The sequence below is a fragment of the Gallinula chloropus genome (assembly GCF_964237585.1).
Source record: "Gallinula chloropus genome assembly, chromosome: 12".
Lineage (NCBI taxonomy): Eukaryota > Metazoa > Chordata > Aves > Gruiformes > Rallidae > Gallinula > Gallinula chloropus.
Genome location: NC_140097.1, coordinates 831,755 through 852,140, shown reverse-complemented (window position 1 = coordinate 852,140; position 20,386 = coordinate 831,755). Strand labels below are relative to the sequence as shown.

General features: G+C 62.1%; 2 protein-coding genes across 2 annotated transcripts; one reads left to right on the top strand and one right to left on the bottom strand.

The window, feature by feature from the left end:
- Positions 1-2,639: 2,639 nt before the first annotated feature.
- On the top strand, positions 2,640-7,317 carry CAV3 (caveolin 3; the record flags this gene model as incomplete). Its single annotated transcript, XM_084269678.1, has 2 exons — positions 2,640-2,753; positions 5,378-7,317. 2 exons carry the CDS (start codon positions 2,640-2,642, stop codon positions 5,717-5,719), a joined length of 456 nt encoding a protein of 151 aa, XP_084125804.1. The 3' UTR covers positions 5,720-7,317.
- Positions 7,318-9,426: 2,109 nt separating this feature from the next.
- OXTR (oxytocin receptor) lies at positions 9,427-14,813 on the bottom strand (the record flags this gene model as incomplete). Its single annotated transcript, XM_084269600.1, has 2 exons — positions 9,427-9,674; positions 13,880-14,813. 2 exons carry the CDS (start codon positions 14,811-14,813, stop codon positions 9,427-9,429), a joined length of 1,182 nt encoding a protein of 393 aa, XP_084125726.1.
- Between the last annotated feature and the right edge of the window lie 5,573 nt (positions 14,814-20,386).

Below are 20,386 nucleotides of genomic sequence, written 5' to 3'. Positions count from 1 at the left end.
CTCCCGGGTGGGCTGCACACCCCAGCCATGCCATACTGCCCCACTCACCCCATGGGGTGGCAAAGGAACGGGGGCACAGCAAGCTGCCCCACAGCGAGCCACACAGGGACAGGACAGGGTGCTGCCAACAGGGCTGCAGCCCCCCATCACCCTGAGGAACACAGCCAGGATAGGGTCACCCATAGCACTCCTCCCTGGGAGGAGCCTGCCCCGATCTAAGCCCACCACCCCACACTCATCAACCTTCATGTGATTTGTGTCTTCTCCGTAGGTGCCCCCTTTGTGTGCAATGCCCCGTGGGTTTGTGTGGCTACTTTCACACCCCCAGTCCCACCCTTCCCCTCCCTACAGGAGGAGCTGGGGGTCTCTGACAGGCTGCTGTCAGCACAGTTTTAGCCGTGGAAGTGTCACACCCCATGACATCACCACATCTGCTCTCACTCAAGCAGAAACCCCAAGACAAAGTTTGCAGACTGAGGTAGCGCCCTCCCCACAGGAGCATCACTGAAGCACAGGGCGAGCAGCAGGAGCCCGTCAGTCCTTGACCTGCAGCGATGCTCAGCCAGCCCCTCGTCATCACGAGCTCTCAGGAAAAATGAATGTGCCCAAGAGACCCGCGATGCCTCAGCCAAACCCAAGAGCACAGCCCCATTTCCACATTATATCAGCTCCAAGGGCTGGAACAGAACCAGCACACGCTGGAAAGCCCAGGCACCCAGCCACGGGGCTCAGTGCAGCCACTGCACAGGCACTGATGGCTCTGGAAGGCAGCAGCCTGCAGCTGGGGTACCCCCCTCACCCCCCAGCCAGCTGAGCACCGAACCTCTGAGGCAGCCATGTCCATAGCCAGCTCTGGGCACTGCTCCCCCCTCCCCATGGGCCACACATCCTTCCCACCTCAGAATCACAAGGCTGGAAAAGACCTTTAAGACCATCAAGTCCAACCATTCCCATCCTAAGCTAAACCATCTCCCCAAGCACCTCATCTCCCCTCTGTTCAACACCCCCAGGGCTGGGGACTCAGCCCCTCCCTGGGCAGCCTGTGCCACAGCCCCACAACTCTGCCAGGGAAGAACTTTGCCCTCCCAGCTGAGCTGACCCTGCCCTGGGGCAGCTTGAGCCCATTGCCCCTTGTCCCATCTCCTGTCCCCTGGCTGCAGAGACCATCGCCCACCTCTCTGCACCCTCCTGGCAGGGCAGGGGAGGTGGGGAGAAGGTCTCCCCTCAGCCTCCTCTTCTCCAGGCTCAGCACCCCCAGCTCCCCCAGCCGCTGCCTTGTGTCAGCAGGAAAGGGGGGTGGGCAGGCTGCCTGCACCAAGGAAGGGGAAAGCAGCACCCACGCACTGGGGGGCACCAGCAAGGCTCATTTGGGAGCATCCCCCCCCCATGGGTGTCTCTGCCCACCCTTGTGCCTCTCAGCAGTGAGCCCCACAGCACATCCCCACAGCAGTGCTGCCTGACAGGCACAGGGCTCAACAGACCAGCTCACAGCCCTGGGGAGACTCCGTGTTAATGAGGGTTAATGTGCAATCCCCCCGGAGAGGCTTTGCCTCCAAACACTGCCACCGACACCAGGGGTGACTGTCCCCCTCACAGCACAGCAGGCTGCCACAGAGGCATCCCCAGGGCTGAGCAGAGACTGAAGAGAGCTGTGAGGCAGCCTCTACCCAAGGGATGCACAGTGGGAGAAGAGAGGCTGGCTTTCCAGTCCTAGTTCAAATTAAAGTGTCTGCAAACTGATTTAAGAGCAGTTTGGAGCGGCCAAGAGGTGGATGTTCTGTGCTGTGGTTTGGTTCCCCCCCCCACTAAACTGTTACCTTTAAACAAACCTTCAGCCCACAAAACCCAAGGCAGCACTGGAGAGACTGATTGATGAGGGGGATCAAAACGCAGCAGGAGTTAAATAAATCTTCGTTAATGCACTAAATGTCAGGGCACCCAGTGTTCATGGAGGAGATACCCAGACTGCTCTAGGTCCAAAGGCCAGGCTCTGGATTTCCTCAACTGTCTCTCAGGGAAAAAGCAGGAGTCAAAGGAATCCAGACTGATACTGTGAGCCACGTTCTGGGCTCCTGGAGGGATGCTGGGCACATGAGCCATTTCAGGACAGGGTTGGAGGGATGCTGGGGCTCACGGGCCATCCCAGGACAGGATGTTTTCTCCAGGCGTTATTTACACCTGATTCCCATCTCCCCTGAGCCACTGTACTCACAGGCTCATGACCAACCATTTCCCTCATTAACACCAACTTGTCTCAGGCTTTGGAGGACTTTTGCCCCAGTTTCAGCACTGTTTGGCCCACACCATCCCCCTGCACAAGGGAAGGTCCCACCAGCACTGCTGGGAGGCTGCACACACCCCCTGTGCCACCCTCTGCCAGGCCAAGGGCCACCAGCCACCCACCCACACATCCCCCCAAGGTGACACCACGGGGGCTGTCCCCAGCGAAGCCCCTTTAAGGGCCTTGGGATGGCTGCAGCAGGACAGACATTAATTTTAGCCTGGAGCTCTGCCAGGGGCTGAGGGCTGCCGGGCAGCTGCTGCAGGCGGGGGGGCCAGGGCCTTGCACCCTGCCCTCCCCCGGCCCTCCCCCAGCAGCGCCCAGCGACCGCCCGCAGCCACGCTGGTGCAGAGCAGCCATGGCCGAGGAGCAGACGGGGCTGGAGGAGAGGATCATCATCAAGGACCAGCACACCAAGGAGATCGACCTGGTGAACAGAGACCCGAAGCGCATCAACGAGGACGTGGTCAAGGTAGGCGCCGCAGCATCGCTGCCTCCTCACAGCCCTCAGCCAGCCCCTCCTGACATTCCCTTTGCAGCTCGACCCCAGCCAGGGCTGTAAGTCTGAGCAAGAGGCAGAGATCCCCGGGCTGGGGGGGACATCACCTGCCACAAGCCGCAGCCCCACTGCCAGGGCTGGGTGGCCATGAGCTGTGCTGGGCTCTGGCTAGCACCATATCCCCCCTTCCCTGAACACACTCTCCAACTTCACGCCCTGCAGCTTGAGAATGCACAGAGACTGCAGCCTGCTTTGTAAGGCAGGAGCCAAAAATAAACCCCGGCCAGCCTGTACCACTGATGTAAAGGGAGCTGTGAAAAGCCTGTGACCCTTGGAGACCCGGCAGTGCGAGCGCTCAGGTACCTGCTGTCCCCATTCCCAGCAGCAGGAAGGTGCCACAAGCCTCCTCTGACTATTTTTGATCAAACACCACTCTGGGGGTGGCTGCACAGAGGGACCCCTCCCCGAGCACTGACCGCAGGGCTGGGGTGCCTGAGGCTTTGCCAGCATTATGCCAGAGACACCAGTGTCCCAAGGGCACAGGAGGCGGTGGAAGGGCTGTGCTAACTGGAGAGGGTGGCGTGCTGGGGGGGACAAAGGCGGCTCACAGAGGCTCTGGAAGGGGCTGTAGCCCAGATCCCGCTGGCGAGGCACAAGCTCACAGGGGTGCATTAGAGCTCTGGTGCAGCTGAACCCCTGGGCATGGTGGAATGAAAAGCTGCCAGTGTGCCAGCCCAGCCCAGCCAGGCCCTGGCACAGCAGGATGTGCCAGCAGCAGCTGCCCAGCAGCTCGGTGCCTCGAGCACGTGCCCAGCGCCGTGCCCAGCAGCTGTGCCACACCGTGCCTGTGTCTGAGCAGCGTGTGGGGCAGCAGCAGCTGCACCCTGCCATCAGCCACACTGCCAGCACAACAGGGACAGCCTTCAGCATGGCTCACCCACGTGTGCCCCCAGTGCTCTGGGGAACACCGACCCGCTCCCCAGCATGGGGGTGCTGTCTGCTACCACTATGGGCTAATGCCAGCACCTTCTGGCCACCCCAGCACCATTCCCCACCTCCCACACATCTTTTCCCACTCAGGGATCCCCAAAAGCCTCCAAGAGGATTTCCAGGCTCACCCAGTGACATGGCCACACCTCAGCAGCATGCTGGCACTTGCTGAAGCTCCCTAGCATGCCTCCCTCCTCAAAATAGCACAGCTGATAAGGAGAGCAGAGCCAGCCCGGGGCAGGCACGCAGTCACCCATGCCACTGACCCAAGGGGGAAGCCAAAGCACCCTCACTCTCCCTGGGGAGCAGCCCACCCAAAGGCTCCCTGGGTTACCCAGGCAAAGCCCTGGGCTCACAGCAGCAAAGCTGGTCAGTGTGGGGGCTGGTGGGCTCATGTGGCCACAGGGAGCCTGGCCCAAGCCTTACAGTGTCACAGCCTCAGAGACACCTCACCAACACACAGCAACACCCGGCACAGCAGCTCCACAGAGCTGGAAAAGCCTCATCCCAGGCGAAGCACAGAGCAGTACCTGCATTTGTGGGTCCCCGAATGGGCCAGGGCCGTCCCCAAGCTCCACACAGGCTTTGGCTCCCGTCTCCATCACTCCTCCAGGCTCTCCTCCCATGCACTGCTGGCAAAAGCAGCACCACCCCCGAGGCTCTCCTGTTATAGGCTGCTGCTCCCTTCCCTAATTGCTGCCCTGATTAGCTCATCAGGTGGTCAGGCAGGTGCTGAAACCATGGGTTCCCAGCCCACCTGTGCAGTGGGGTGTCCCGAGAGGTGCCGGAGGGTGCTTGGGGACCGGCCAACCCAGCTGCTGGCTCTGGTCACAGCAGGATCTCTCCTGGTGCATCATGAAGGATGATGCAGACTGATTTCATGGTCAAAGCAGGGTGGATGTGGCAGTGTAACACACACACACACACCCCAGCTGCCCGAGTCACACCGCTCCGAGATCCCTGCTCACAGTCCTGGGGCTTTTAAGAGCATTTGTGACTCGGAGCCGGTGCCAGCCCCGTGCAGAACGGCACCGGCCCTGTAAGGGCACAGCTGGGCCTGTCTCTGCCCCTTCAGACAGGGCACAGGCAGAGCTGAGCACCTCACACAGAAATGAATAACCCATAAATCAGGAGGCTCTGGGGTTTTCATTAGCCCAAAGCACCCTCTGGCCGAGCAGGCAGCCCGTGTCTCCACACGCTAAAAAAGGGTAGGAAGGGGCTCTGGCTGCCTGGGAGTAAACACAGGGACACACAGCTCCCATCGCAGGGCCTGGCCCCAGCCTCACGGCTCCATCCATGGGTTGGCACCAGGGACTGTGTCCTGCAGCGGCCAAACCTGGGCTCCTGTGCCCAGGCTCGTGTGCCGCGCTGTGTGCCGGCTGGGGCAGGGGGCTGCCCACAGCATCCTCACCATCTCCCGCTGGGACCAGCAAGGCTGTGGTGCTCCTGCTGCGCGGGGCTTGTCCTGGCTCGGGGGATGCTGGGGGTCTGTGTTTCCCCCAGCCCCCTTCCTTCGGGCTCTCTGCTGCCACCTTGGGCACTCCCCCTCCTCGCGCCGCAGCCCTCGCTAACCCCAAACCACCCTCACCCCCCTCGTCTCCTCCCAGGTGGATTTCGAGGACGTGATAGCTGAGCCGGTGGGAACCTACAGCTTCGACGGCGTCTGGAAAACCAGCTACACCACCTTCACCGTCAGCAAGTACTGGTGCTACCGGCTGCTCTCTGCCATCCTGGGCATCCCCCTGGCAGTCGTCTGGGGATTCCTCTTCGCCCTCATCTCCTTCTGCCACATCTGGGCAGTGGTGCCCTGCATCAAGAGCTACCTGATCGAGATCCAGTGCGTCAGCCGCATCTACTCCCTCTGCATCCACACCTTCTGCGACCCGCTCTTCGAGGCTCTCTCCAAGGTCTGCACCAACATCCGAGTGGCTCTCCGGAAGGAGACCTAGGTCCCTGCAGCCCCCAGCGCCAGCCTCACACTGACACCCCCTGCACAGGTTTCCCTGGCTCCCACAGTGTGGGACAGCCCTGCCCGGGCACCTGCAGCACGGTGGGGCCCCGTGGCAGAGCTGGATGTGGGGGATGCTCCTCACAGGTGGAGGCACGATGGGCTGCTCCCTACTCCATCCTGAAGCCAGAGGCTTTGAGGTCCAGCAAGCAGCCCAGCAGAGCCCTCTGCTCTCCAGAGCCTCCCCGGCAAAGGGACCGCAGCATCTCCTGGACCACAGCCCTGGGCCACAGCCTGCAGCTGCAGAGTGAGAAGCGAGGGTGCCGAGATGCTGCTGGGCAACAGACCACACCCTGCTTCTCCACCCCTTCAGTCCAGCACGACACTATGACAAACACCTGCATTTCGATTGTTATTATTAATTTGCTGCAAATCCTTGTCATGGAAGCTTCTGTGTTACATCACACTGCACAAAACTCTTCTGGATAGAACAGGGAAAGGAACCTCTTCTTTTGCCATGAGTGTTTGTGTTTCAGCAGAGCTTTGAGAGCCCCATCAATCCACGTGTGGAATCTGTGTCTGCCTCCCGGGAGTGTGTGCTGGGCTGGGGTCCTCACAGAGCAGAGCCACTGGTGGCAGAGGGGCACATTAATTATGGGCACAGTGATGCTCTGGGGTCAGGACCCAAGGGGCAGCACAGCACAGTGAGCAGCTGTCCTGTGCATCACCCATGAGCACCCCGGGGTGCCGGGAGGCAGCCGGGCAGCACGTGGGGAGCAGCAGGAGTGAGTGGCTTGTTCCTCGGGCACAGAACTTACCGAGTGGCTGCCTGCTGGGTGCTGGGCAGGCTCGAGCCTGGGTACCATACCCCCCCCGCCCTGCTTCCACTGCCCCCGGCACTGGGGGGGCAGGACCAGCCCAAGCCCACGGGCTCTGCCCCAAGGGGGGCACCCGGTGCATCCAAGGTGCTGCTCTGCCCTCATCCCCATGGGCAGCCCCCCTGCCACAGCATCCGGGGCTCACCCAGACGTGTGGGGGGGAGTGGAGGAAGGAGCCCCCCCGGGATACTGCCCGCTGCCAGCCGCTCCAAAGCAACACAGGGATGAGGGACAAAGTCCCGTGGGGAGCTGCTTCCTGCCCTGCTCTGCCCATGGATCTGTCCAGTCCCCTTGCCCGGAGCCGAGCGCTGGAGGCACTTGGACACGGTCCTGGCTCCGGCCTGAAGTGCCCTGCTGAATCAGGGCCGGGGGGGCTCGTGTTCAGAGGTTATTCTCTATTGTATTTATGTGCTTTTCTTCCCTGGCTTCCAGCAAAGACTCAGAGCCAAAGTCTCTCCTAGTGCCATGCCAAGGACAAGGAAGAGCCAGGTTTTCTGTTGGTGCTTTTCCAAGGGCTTGGGGTTGCAGACTTCTTCCAGAGCAATACAGTGCCCGTGCTCCAGCAGCACTGGGCCTCCAGAAGGGTGGAGTGGTACCAAATAAAGGATATTTAGGTATTTGTATGGGAAAAAAAGGTTCTAAACACATTTCATCATGAGCATTTTTTAAAGCTTTTTTTTTTTTTTGGTGGAAATAAAAATAATTTTAAAAAATCCTGGGATGATATTGTATGGAATGGCTTAGTGGTCTCTGCAGCTACTCCCTCTGCATCCACAGAATGGCTTTGTGGTCTCTGCAGCTCTGCTCTGCCCACGCTGCCAGATGTGGGTTCCCTGCACATGGAGCGGAGCACATGCTGCTCAGGCATCAGCAGCTCTGCTTTGCTTTCCACCCTGGAGCAGCCTGGTTGGTATCCTTTGATAACCAAACCTGGAGCCCCTCTGGTGCCCCTCTGGAGCCCTTCCAGAGCCCAGCGTCTCCAGGCTGGACATTGCAGTGTCCCCAGGTGTGGGGCACAGTCCCACCTGCCACACCCCATAACTGGAACTGGGGCTGCAAAGCAACACCCCGCTCCTCCCAGCACCGCCTCTGTGCTCTGTGCATCACTCCTGCAAGGTTTCTTCCCAACGGTTTCTTTCCTTCCCTGGGCATCCCCATAAAACTGAGCACACCCCCACCCCGTGCCCAAGCTGATCACTCTCAACACAGGAGGAAGATGCTTCCCTCTGTCCTGAGGACTTACCCCAGTCTGGGTGTGCTGCATGGCTCTGGGAGCTCACGGGAAGCCCCTGGGAGAAGCCCAGGAGTGCCAGGATGTGAAAGGTGAGGATGTTCCTGTGGATGAAGTGGAAGTGAAGCCATCACCGTACCCTCTGACCACCCCGCCCGGCCTTCATGCATCCCCACCTGCTGCAGCCTGGGAGGCAGTCGGGGGTCCCTCCAGCAGCAGCCGAGGGGCCCTGCTGCCCCCCACTCCAGGGAAAGCTCCTGCTGCCCTCAGCCAGAGCTGCCTTCCCCTCCATCCCACCCACCAAAGGCCGTCACGGCTCCCAGCACGCTGTGGATCAAAGGGGTGGCTGGTCCCCCACTGCTCAGCACTGTACCTCCAAACCAAGAGCACCCTCACACTCAGCATCCTTGGGCCCTGTGTTTAAAGCATTGCTTCACACCACTTTCCTTCCTCTTCTCAGTGTTGCCCCTCCCCCACACACATTTCCCCCCGCTCTCCATCCAGACACAGTCAGAAAACTTTATTTACAGGAGTTTCCTAACAATAAACCCCATGCTGTAAGCATGACCTTGTGCCTTGGAGCAGGGAACCAGCACTGGTGAGCAGGACTAACTGGGGCTGCAGCAGACCCAAAGCTAAAGCTTGGCTGGGGGGACTCAGCAGGGCACTCCCCACTAACCCCCACAGAGCCCCAGTATCACCCCACTGCCCACCAGCCTTCAGGGAGCTGCTGAGCCCTCTCAGCAAGCGTGTTATTGCACAGATCCCCTGAGCCTGCAGCCGTGCCCGCTCCTGTCTCCCCCTGACCCGTGTGTGCAGTCCCCCCCTCCCCACAGAGCAGAGCAGGGCGGGCAGGGACACCCGGGTGTCAGTGCTGCCCCCCGGGGGTCTCATCCCCAGCCCTGTTCCCACTGTCCAGGCTGGGGGAAAAAGGGCTGGCGCTGCGCAGGGATGCAGGGCCACAGGGATGCAGGGCCACAGGGATGCAGGGACGCAGGGACACAGGGATGCAGGGACACAGGGATGCAGGGCCACAGGGATGCAGGGACGCAGGGACACAGGGATGCAGGGCCACAGGGATACAGGGACACAGGGATGCAGGGATGCAGGGACACAGGGACGCAGGGACACAGGGATGCAGGGACACAGGGATGGGGCCACCTTTGCCCCATGGCGCTTCAAGTGAAGCAAGTGAACCCGTGTTGTGAGCAGACCCCATGGCTCTGCCCAGCCAGGCGCTGCCATCCCGTGGGATTCCTGCTGCAGGCAGAGATGGGGCCGGGTGCCCCAAGCTGGCATTCCTGGGGGGACACCCATCGTGCTGCAGCCTCCTGCCTGTGACAGGGATGCTGCACATCTTCCCCAGCAGCACGGGATCGCTGGGGCAAAACCTGCCCCTCCAGCAGTACCCAAAAGCCACCCCTGTCAGTGGTCTGGGGGTTCTTGGTGTCCAGTCCCAGGCAGAGCTGAACCGAGTCCTCCCCGGGTTAGACACCAGCCGCTGCTCATGCTACACACAGAGACGTAGCTACAGCCGCTGGCACGTGTGTCCAAAGGCGGCTTCTCCCGGGGCAGCGCCGGGTCCCGGCCGCTGCCGCCTCACGTCGGGGCCGGCTGCGCGAAGCTCCTCTGGCTGGTGCTCCTGCAGCTGAGCGCGAAGGAGGAGGAGCTGCTCTTCTTGCCGACGCTCAGGTCGCAGGCCGGGCGCGACTTCAGGTAGCGCGTGGAGCAGCAGAGGAAGCGCCGCATCAGGTCGTGGAAGAGGTGCCCGGTGTAGAGCATGTAGATCCAGGGGTTGCAGCAGCTGTTGAGGCTGGCCAGGAGCATGGCGATGATGAAGGGCGAGGCTGCAGGGCAGAAAGCAGCGTCAGGGCACGGTGTGGGCAGCGAGAACCAGCACTCCGGGGATGGGGGGAGCTCATCCTACACCCGGGCTGGCAGCAACCCCCCACCCCCCCACCCTGAACCCTCACCCCCCCTCCTCCCAGCAGAAACAACCCGGTCAGTGCATCAGTTAAGAGCCGGCGGATGCCAATGGGGAGGGAGGATGGGGATACACAACTCGGGTCTGGTCTTCTTCCCTGGAAGAGCCGTGCTGCCCACCAGCCCCCACGCAGCCTGCTTGCTTGGGGGTACCCTAGGAGTGCCCTGGGAAGAGGCAGAGCTGTCCCCAGCATCAGCTGCACAACATCCCTTTCCCATGCCCAACGTGGGGAGGGGGAAGCGTGGCCCCCTTGTGCTGCCGTGGCAAAGAACAGGGTGGGAAACGGGAAGAGCTGGGTGTCTCAGTCTGGTTTTCCCCACCAGCAGCCAGTTTGGGGTGTCTGGTGGCTCCCAGCCACCCAGCCTGTGGGGACAGCACACTGCCCTGGGGTGTCCCCTGCTCCTGGCCAGTCCCACCACGACAGTGCCCACCAGCCTGGGCCCATCCAGGCCTCTGCCTGGTGCTCTCCCAGCCCCGGGGAGCAGTGGCATTTTCCTCCTCCCCCCACCCCCAGATCAATTTTGTCAGGGAACACTCTGCCAGGGGAAACGACAGCCATTCCCATTTCAGTAATGAAGACTGGGAGCCTGGCAATGGCTGCTGGCTGCAAACACAGTGCCGGGGGCGGGAGGGGACAGCGGTGGTGCCGGGACACCGTGTCTGCTGCGCTCCGGTCCCAGCGCACTGAGTACCCGACTGTCCCAGCCGAGAGGTCAGGTACCTGCTGCAGAGAAAGGGGACGGTGGGACTCGCACCCACCACGGCAGCAGGGACAAGGAGGGGCAGCCCCAGCTCCCCAGGCAGCCCCAGCCCCCCGGGCAGCCCCTCCATGAGGACAGAGCCTGTATTCTGTGCCCTGTGATTTCAGCCCATCGCCTCATCTCCCTGTGCTCTGGGGGCCGTGCCAGCAGTGAGGATCAGCTCCTGGGTTTGGCTGCTTCTGGTCCCTTCCTGCCTCTGCAAAAATCCACTTGCAGATTTTAAACTAGAGAAGAAGTGTGAGTAATGAATACCGGTTTCCAGATTCACCTCCAACCAGCTCATGCATAATTCCTGCTCCAGTGATGTCTGGTCCAACCACTTCTAATTTCAAGCACAGGATGAAAGCAATCCATGGGGAATGGCGCTCAAATCCCGGGCGCCAGACCTGAGGTACAGCACAGCCCTTCTAGCCACTTCAAAAACACAACCCCACCAGCCACGGCTGACTCAGCACCTCTCTCTCTGCGGGGGAGAAATTGGATTTCATGGTGCTCACTGCAGGCCAGGCCCTCAGCGGGGCTGTGTCCCCTCTGGCAGGCCGGCTGGGATCCCTGGGGGGGGATTCAGGGAGCAAGACTGGCACTTCGTGGACCGTCCCCCCAGGGGGACGGTCCACGAAGTGCCAGTCTTGCTCAGCAGAGGCAGGGAAGGGCTGTGGGACTTTTGCTGCTGCAGAAGTGAAGTGAGAACCAGTCGCAGATCCCCACACAGACAGATGCCATCACCCCCAGCCCGTCCCAGGGCATCACCTCGGAGATGCAGGGAGCTATGCCACTGTCTCAGACGCTTCAGGCCAGCTGTGACTCAAGGACCCAAGTGCCACACACATTACGTGGGGTGCAGAGCAGGAACCTCTCTAACAACTGCGTGGTGAAGGACCCGGTGCTTCGGCTGACACCAGGATGACAGCCTGAGGCTCCAGCCCTGCTCACGAGGCCGTGGGTTTGCATGGCCAGCAAAGGTGGGCACGGCCCGGCACGACTGGCCCAGGGACACCCCGTGGCAAGGCAGGGGTGTCTGCATACCCCACACCCATCGATGCCCCAGCCCCCCAGACCAAGTTGGGGACCGAGCAGCACCCAGGAGCCCTGTCAGGCTGTGCCACGGCATGGGGATCACAGGCAGCACGCTGCAGGGTGCCTGCCCAGCACTAACCGGGATTCAGTCCGGTGGGAAGAGCTGCCCCCTTGCCAGGGACACCGTGACCCCTCTACGGAGGACACGAGCCGTGTCCCGGGCAGGTGTCCCTCTGCACGCAGCCTTTGCGTGCGCAGCCACCCGTGTGCCAGGGCCCTGCGGCCGCCGGGCTGCACAGCCAGCACCTGCCGCTGCCTCTCCTCCTCCCCTGACCTCACGCCCACGCAGGCTGCACAGGTGCCTGCCCAGGCTGCACAGCCTGCGAGGTGAGAAGCAGCCGAATTCCCTTCCTGCTGCGGGGGACACCCCTGCCCAGCACCCCGTGATGCTGCCCAGCCAAGGCAGCCCAGGACTCGGTGCGGAGGGACAGAGACGTGGGACGCAGGGCAGCACCCTCGGGCAAAGCCCAACTCTTCCACACAGAGCTCTGACCCCCCAGCCCTCCTCTGCCCCAGGTGGGCAGCAAGGACAGAGGGCTGGGGGCTCCCAGCCTTTGCTACCCCCAGTAACCCCCCAAGGCTTTTCCCTCACTGTGCTGTGAAAGCCTGGCAGAGCTCCCACCCGTTAGTGCCCACACCGGTCCCACACATCCAGACAGGGAAGGGAAGGGAAGGGAAGGGAAGGGAAGGGAAGGGAAGGGAAGGGAAGGGAAGGGAAGGGAAGGGAAGGGAAGGGAAGGGAAGGGAAGGGAAGGGAAGGGAAGGGAAGGGAAGGGAAGGGAAGGGAAGGGAAGGGAAGGGAAGGGAAGGGAAGGGAAGGGAAGGGAAGGGAAGGGAAGGGAAGGGAAGGGAAGGGAAGGGAAGGGAAGGGAAGGGAAGGGAAGGTGTTGCAGAGCCGACTGCACGCAGTGGGTGAGGAAAACAGTCCTGGAGCAGGGTGTGATCCATAAACATCCCCCCTCCAGCCATCCCCCCCTCGCACTGGAATCAGCAGAGCAGCAGAGGTTTGTTAGTTGATGAGTCAGGTGGAAGCCCTGGAGATTGCGGCTCTGAAATACAGCAGAGGGGAGACACTGCTCCATCCCAGGGCGGATCGACAAGCTAGAAGTTTCCACCAGCCCGGATCAGGTAGCAGCCCAGGGGCCTGGAGCCCCGGGGGGTTCAGAGGCCGTGCCTTGCTTCCCCCCCGAAATGAAAGGAGCACTGGGGGGCAGCAGGGGAAGTGAGGGGAGCTGGAGCCGGGCTGTCAGCTCTGGGAGGAGAGATGTGCACAGGCTGCAGGGCACACCAGGCTTCCCAACCCTCCCAACTCCAAACCCTGCCACAGCAGGGCTGCGGGGCAGTGGCGGGAGTACCAGCCCCTCACTGGTCTCCAGCATCCCCAGGCTCGGGGTTCCTGCCCGGTCAGGTCAGTCTGTCCAAGGAAGAGCTGTCCCTGGAAGGACTTTTTCCCCCTTCCTGCCCCCTCACAAACTCGTGCAGAGTTTTTCTTTCCAGCTCTCCTGGACAGTTCTCCCTGGGGGTGCGGAGGACCCGCGGGCTCAGCACAGACTCGCACAGCCAGAGCCCGTGGAGGGCAATATATTTCCTGGGGCTGCAGCCTCGGTGCTGACAGGAGCAGAGTATGAAAAACAGCAAAGCAGCGACACCACGTCCTGTAGGAAAAGCCTCAGCTCGTAAATCAGGGGCTTTCCGCAGGAACCCCGCTCCAGCCAGAGATAAAACACCAGCGGCACGGCCCCGGGGTGATGGGAATGGGAGAAGAGGAGAGGGAAAGGAGGGCAGAGGAGTAGAAAGCAGAGTCCTCAGCCAGGACAAAGCGATCTGGTGAAAGCAAAGCTGCTGGGCACTCAGGCTGCGCAGCCGCCTCCTTCCCAGCCCTGGGCACCGGAGGGGGCTGAGCTCCCACGCAGCCCCGGGGCGAGCCACCGAACCATGAGGGACCCCAGAGCGGCCCCGGGAGGGCTGAGCTCCCAGGAGCACCCAGGGACGGCAGAAACCTCACCAGCCCACAGCCCGAGCCCTGAACTGCGGTGGCCCTGAACTGGCTGGGGGTGAGGTTACCCCTCACCTGCTGCTCGGGCACAGCCCCTGCTGCCTGTCAGGGGGCTCTCCACAGCCAGGACTCTGCCTGTCTCCCTGTTCCCCAGCCCGGCCCAGAGCAGAGCCGCTGGCTGCAGCGTTGCTCAGCCCACGCACAGGCAGGGCCGTGGTGAGGGAGAGGACCTACCTTCCTGAGGAGCGTTGGTGTCCCACACCGACCACATCTGCACGAAGAAAAAGGGAGTCCAGCACACTATGAAGGCTAGCACGATGATGAAGGTCATTTTGACTGTCCGGATCTTGGCTTTGGAGATGAGCCTGGTGCTGCTGACCCTGGCAAACGCCGTCCCGCTGCGGGAGCTGGAGCTCGGACCCACGTTGGGCCCGTGAGCCGTCTTCAGCTTCACGTTCTGCCAGATCTTGAAGCTGATTAAGCCGTAGCAGATGCTCAGCATCAGCACGGGGATGATGTAGACCATGAGGGTTATCCAGGTGACATAGGCTTTAGGTCCCCAGGGCTGGATGAAATCTGCCCAACAGTCGTACACTCCGTTGCCCACATCCCTCAGAGAGAAGATGTGGATCTGAGGGATGCTGACCAGCAGGCACAGCAGCCAGGTGAGGAGGACAGAGAGCCGGTCCGCTCGCCTGTGCAGAGACCTCAGCGGCTGACAGATGGCCAAGCACCGGTCCAGGGACATCAGCAAGAGCATGTAGGTGGAAGCAAACATCCCCACGACCTGCAAGTACTTGATCAGCCGGCAGAGGAAATCCGGCCCGTAGAACCTGAAGGTGATGTCCCAGATGAGCTGGGGCAGCACCTGGAAGATGGCCACCACCAGGTCAGCGATGCTCAGGTGCTTCATGAAGAAGTACATGCGGGAGTGCTTCTGCCGGGTGGTGTGGATGGCCAGCAGCACGCACAGGTTGCCGGTCAGGGCGAGGAACAGGATGAGGCAGAGCACCGTCACCTCCACCTTGGCCATGTCCTCGTTGCGTTTCAGGGGGTCGGCAGCGCTGCCGTTCCTCCCGGAGCTCTGGTTCTCCAGGCGGAGGCTGCCGTTGCCCACGGAGCTGTTGAGGGTCCAGGCGCTGCTCCCGGCCAAGTACAACTTCTCCATGGCCGGCTGCGTCCCGCATAGAGCCTGGGGGCAGAGGATGGGCTGCGCGGCGGGTCCTCCCCGGGCGCTGGGCGCAGCCCCGGCCCCGCCGCAGCTCTGCCCTCCCGGCGCTCACCTCCCCGGGCTGCGCGGCTCCGCGCCCGTCCGTCTGTCCGTCCGTCCGTCCGTCCGTCCCCCTCCTCGCGCCGAGGAGCAGCCCAGCTCGGCTCGGAGCTCCGGCAGCTCCACCCTGACCCCTCCCCGGGCTCCCGACGGGCTCCTGCCCTCCCCCCCCCCACCCGACAAAACCAGAGCCGTAGGGCAGAGCCCGGCAGAGAGAGGGATGCGGTGTCCGCGCCCCGCATCCCAACCCCGCTCCTGCAGCTGCTCTCCGAGCCCTGCCCAGCTCGGGGGAGCGGCCAGACCCCCCCCTTTCCCCCCCCCCCACCTTCCCCCCGGGCATCCCTTCCTCCCAGCCCCCCGGCGCCGCCGGTCCCCGGAGCATCGCTGAAGGTCCCGCTCCCACCTCGGGGAGCGGCAGTAGCCCCCCCAACCCCCAGCGGGCTGGAGCGGGGGGACCCTGGGCCGGAGCCTGGTTGCGCTCGGAGCGGCCACCGCGAGAGGGAGCGGCAGACCGGAGGCTGCCGCCGGGTGCCACGGTGATGGGCGGGGGCACGCCCGTTAGTCCAAAGACCCCCGCCTGCCCTCCCCTCGCCTTTCTCACGCCCGCGCAGGGGTCTGCCCAGCGCCGGTCGGCGCGGGCGTGTGAAAGGCGGCGGGGAGCGGGGTGGGGACCGGGCGGGTATCGGTTGCGGTGTGACCGGCGGCTTTCCCGGTGTACCGGTGCGGCAGCGAGCCCTTGGAAAGGAGCCCCGAGCCCTTGGAAAGGAGCCCCGACCGGCTGCGGTGGTGGGTCGCTGTTCCGACAGACGCCCTAAGATGCTGCCGGGGGCGGGGTGGGGATGGGATGCCCGCGGGCGCTGCCTGGGGTCCGCTCTACCCGGGGGTCCCAGCTTTTCCCCCAGCAAAATCCCAGACTCACAGCATCATAGGGGTTGGAAGGGACCCCCAGAGCCCATGGGGTCCAACCCCCTGCCAAAGCAGGGTCCCTAGGACAGGGCACACAGGGCGGTGTCCAGACGGGGCTGGAATCTCTCCGGAGAAGGAGACTCCACACCCCCTGGGCAGCCTGTCCCAGGGCTCCCTCACCCTCACTGGGAAGAAGTTCTTCCCCACATTGGGGGGAACTCCCTGTGCTCCAGCTTGAGCCCATTGCCCCTTGTCCTGTCCCCACAGACACTGAGCAGAGGCTGCCCATGGCCCCTGGGTCCCACCCTTCAGCTCTTGATCCCCAGTGATCAGATCCCCTCTCAGTCTCTTCTCTCCAGGCTGAACAGCCCCAGCTCACTCAGCCTTTCCTCACAGGGGAGATGCTCCAGGCCTTTAATCTTCCCTGCCCTGAGCCCAGCCACCAAGTCACCCCAAACCTTGTAAGGCAGGAGCCCTGGCCTGGCTGCTGCAGCCCCTAACTCCAAGCAAAAGCCTGCTCCAGCTCCCCAGTGCTGCCCTCCCCTGAACACCACATCTCCCAGCCCTTCCCTTGCCTGAGCCCGTGGGTAAACATCTCTGCAGTTATTTTTAAAGATTTTTGGGAACCTTGAGCTCCCTGCAAGATGCAGAAATGTTAAATACTTTGGCAAGTTCTTCCCTCCAGGGTTCACGTTCTTCCTCCTTCAGGCAATAAAAGGGTTGTGGGAATGGCTGGGGATAACAACTCACCATCTGCAGGGCTTTTTCCCATTGTTCTGTCCTTTTTGGGAGAGATCTGGAGGAGTGGGTGGCCAGGGGTGAAATCCTGGTTCCAGTGGAGCCAAGGAGAAGTTTGCCCTTGGCTTCCCAGGGCTCCTTTAGCATCTTGCAGGGCACTGAGAGACGGTTGGGTTGCTTGAGGACCTGGCTGGGAGACATTGGCCCCAGGTGAGATGGAGCAGCTGCTGCTCCTCTTTGCCCCCAGGTGAGGCATCACTCACAGCTACACCACTTGTAGCTACCTCAGTGGTAGCTACACCGCTCACAGCTGCAGACACTCCTGCACCAAGCAGAGCTGAGCTGCTGCCAGTGCAGAAAAGCACCTCGTGCTGTTGCACTGCTCAGATGTGCCACAGCCAGAGGATGAGGAATACCTCCCCTCTCCCTCTCCTCTCCATTCCTCTCCTCCTCCATCCCTTCCTCTCCCCTCCCTCTCCTCGTGCTGCTGGTCCCCTTGCCAGTGCCCAGCTGCTCCCTGGGCAGCATCTCCCAGCGCTTTGGTGATTGGGAAGCACGGGGCTGGGTGAGCTGTGCTGAGTGAGGGACCAGACACCCCGCGCACCCGGCGCTGGGTTTGAGAGGCCGAGTCGGGGAAGGTTGGCCTTGGCTTTACCTGAGGTGTCTTGGCAGCAGTCGAGAGGCTCCCGCTCGCACCCCACTGGCTGTGGCAGGGACCTCACCTGCCTTGCCAGCGGCAGAGCCAGGACAGGAGCGCTGCAGCAGGAGCTGGGGGCTGGTCACACCATCCCCACACCCAGCGCAGCCCGAGGGAAGCGCCTCTGCTCCCTGTGGAAGGGGGCTGCAGCCTTTCCCCTGCCCGTCCCAGGGGGGAGCGCATTTCGGGAGGGGTGCAGGTGCTGCTGGGTGCCTCTGCTGCCCGTGCACCCACCGGCCATGGCCCCTGGCCCCACGCTGCTCTCACCATCCAGGCAGATCCCCATGGCCATCGCCCTCCTCTCCTGTCTGAAACCTCCCCAGTGACACTGCCCTGGGAGCTGTGGACAGACAAACTTCAGCCAGGGCTCTGTATGGAGCTGCAACTGGTTTGCACTTGCCAAGACAGCCACAGCTTCTTCACACCCACTGCCTGGCCAGGAAGATGTGTCCAGGGAAACCAGGACTGACAGCATCCCTGTCTGCATGAAGTTCTGCTTCCTCCTGGGCAGCCGGGAGACTCGAACCCGTCACTGGGTCTGGCACCCACCTCGCCGGTTATGCAACCTCTGACTCGCCTTTTCTCCTCTGTGACCCTGGTTTTTGGCTGTCAGGATTTGGCAGCTGAAGTGTTTGTTTTAGTAAGCCTGAAAATTCACCAGAGGGGCAAATGAAAAAGCAGCCTCTTCGGCTGGGAAGCGAGGCAGTGGCTGCAAAGCCGGGCCCTGTCCCATCACTGTGCTGGGCAGCCGTGCAGGGACCCTGCAGGGATAAAGCGGCCCTGGTCCCATGGGATTCGGTTGGGTCTGCACCTGAGGGACCAGCTCGGGGTGTGGGGCAGTGCCTCTCTGCAGTGCCTGCACCCTGGGGATCGGCAGAGCTGGCTGTGAGGAGCGAGCAGTCCCAGAAGCCCCCTCCCATCGCGCCCCCAGCCCAGCTCCCCGTGTCATCCCTGGGCACAACCTGCTGCATGGCTGGAGCCAGCGCTGGGAGCTGTGTGTGTGTGTGCCTGGCACCTGGGCCCACAGGAGCTGTTGGGGCTGACGCAGCACCAGCTCTTGGATGAGAAGGGAAAAGCCCCAGAGCAGCCGGAGGCGAGCGCCTGCTCCCTGCCACGGGCAGCCTGTGCCGGCAGCGTCACCTTCGCTGCTGCGTGGCTCTGCCCTTGGCCATCAGCCTCTGACAGCGTCTCAGCGTGGGCTGGCGACTGCCAGCGTGTGGGCCAGGCTCCCCCAGGAAGTCTCTGCTTCACTGGACCAACGCAGGAGCTTCCCAGCAGCACCAGGAGCTGCTGGAGCTGGGCAGCCCCCACTGCCCACAGGCAGGGCCCCAGCCAGCACTGGAGCTCGCCAGGGCTGTGCTTCCATGCCCAGCATGCAAACTGCAGACTTCAAGCCCTCCTTCCCAGCCCAGGCTGGCACAGGAGGCTCAGAGCTTGTCTGGGATCCCACCAAGGAGACCTTCCCCCTCCCTGACCCTCCCAGAGCTCCCCAGTGCTGCTGGTCCCGTGCCCCGGCCCCATGTGGGGTGGTGAGAAGAGCTGCTGAGGGCGATCTGAGTTGTGCTTGGGGCAGAGAGCAGGAGATGCGATGAGCAGCAGATTCAGGGCTCCTTCCCTTGCCTGTTCCCCTCTCCTCAGTGCCTGTTCGAGGGAAGTTTCCAACCAGTCCTCAAACCCACTCAGTCCACTCAAAACAAACTCACCCTGCGACTATCAGCTGCCACAAGAGCTCACTTCATTGCACCTGCAAACGTTAATTTGGGCAAATTAACGTGGTGGAGCAGGTCTGGGTTGGCAAATGGAAGCTGGGTTAGGGGCAGACGTACTGTGGGGGCTTCCCATCACCGGGACCAGTGGCTCCATCACCGTCTCCATCACTCACCTCCTCTGCCAGCTGCCTCACACCGGTGACCCACAGGCCCCAGGAGGGGCTGGGCACAGGCGCAGGGTGAAGCACGGTCACTGCAGCGCTGGCAGCCCCTGGGCACAGCAGCTGTGGGGAGGCAGCCCCCAGGGACCTTCCCCACGGGCTCTGGGTGGGCACAGCCAGGTCGGGCTGAGGGACCCAGTGTTGGGGTTCAATTGCCATGGTTTTGTCTGTAGTGGGAGGAGAGCGAAGGGAACTGCTGCAGCAAAACATCCCACCCTCCCCAGATGGGCTGCTGGGGGCTCGGGCCAGCATCCAGCCCCTGGTGCTGTTCCCTGAGCCAGCCCCACAGCAGCAGGAGATGCTCACAGCCCCTCACAGCCCCTCGCAGCCCCTCAGCCCTTGTTCAGGCAAAGCTGCCTCACAACTGCCAAACAAACTCCCATGACTGTAGAGCCCAGCATCTTGTGAGAACGAAAGGGTTTTCTGAGTCACCCCAGCCCCCTCCAGCTTTCAAAATGCCACAGAGCTGGAAACATTCTGATTTTAAAAATACTTGCTGTGGACTAATCAAAAGCACAAACGCTACATAAAGCTAAATTTAATTGCCTCCAGTTTACTGCTGCCTCTGAAATAGCTGTTTTTCCAATAGCTAACTGGAATCCCAGCTTTACAGTCCCCCTGACACAAGGGGTCTGGCAAAACGTCAAGTCCAGGCCCCTGTTTTACAGAGGGAGATGCGGCCGCTGGTGAACTCTGGGGTGTGGATGTGGCCTGCAGCAGGCAGTGCAGGCTAGAGAGCCTGGCTATTTCATCTGGCTGCCTTTGCATGGGAAATGGCCTTCATCCTAGAGCTTTTTCCTAGTCCTCAGCCCTGCACACAGCCTCAGTGTGCTCACTAGGAATAGAGATGTGCAGCCTGGTCATGCCAAGGGAGAGCTGCTGGATGCTGCAGGCTCGAGGCAAGGCATGGGGAGACAGTAAAGGAGCCAGGGTGATGCTTCCCTGTGGGCCTTAAACGTGCACACGAGTAACCTCCAAGTAGGAGTAACCCCCAGGTAAGACTCAAGACTCCCCCACAACTGTCCATGTGGCACACTGATCTTCTGAGGAACACACAATGACAACACAGCACCACACGTGCCACGCTCACATCCACGAGTCCTCAGAGACAAACCATGGGAGCAGAAGTGATGCCCAGTATCACTTGGTGCCCAGCGCCCATCCCAAACCCCTCGTGTGAGCGAGGTTGCTGAGAAGTGA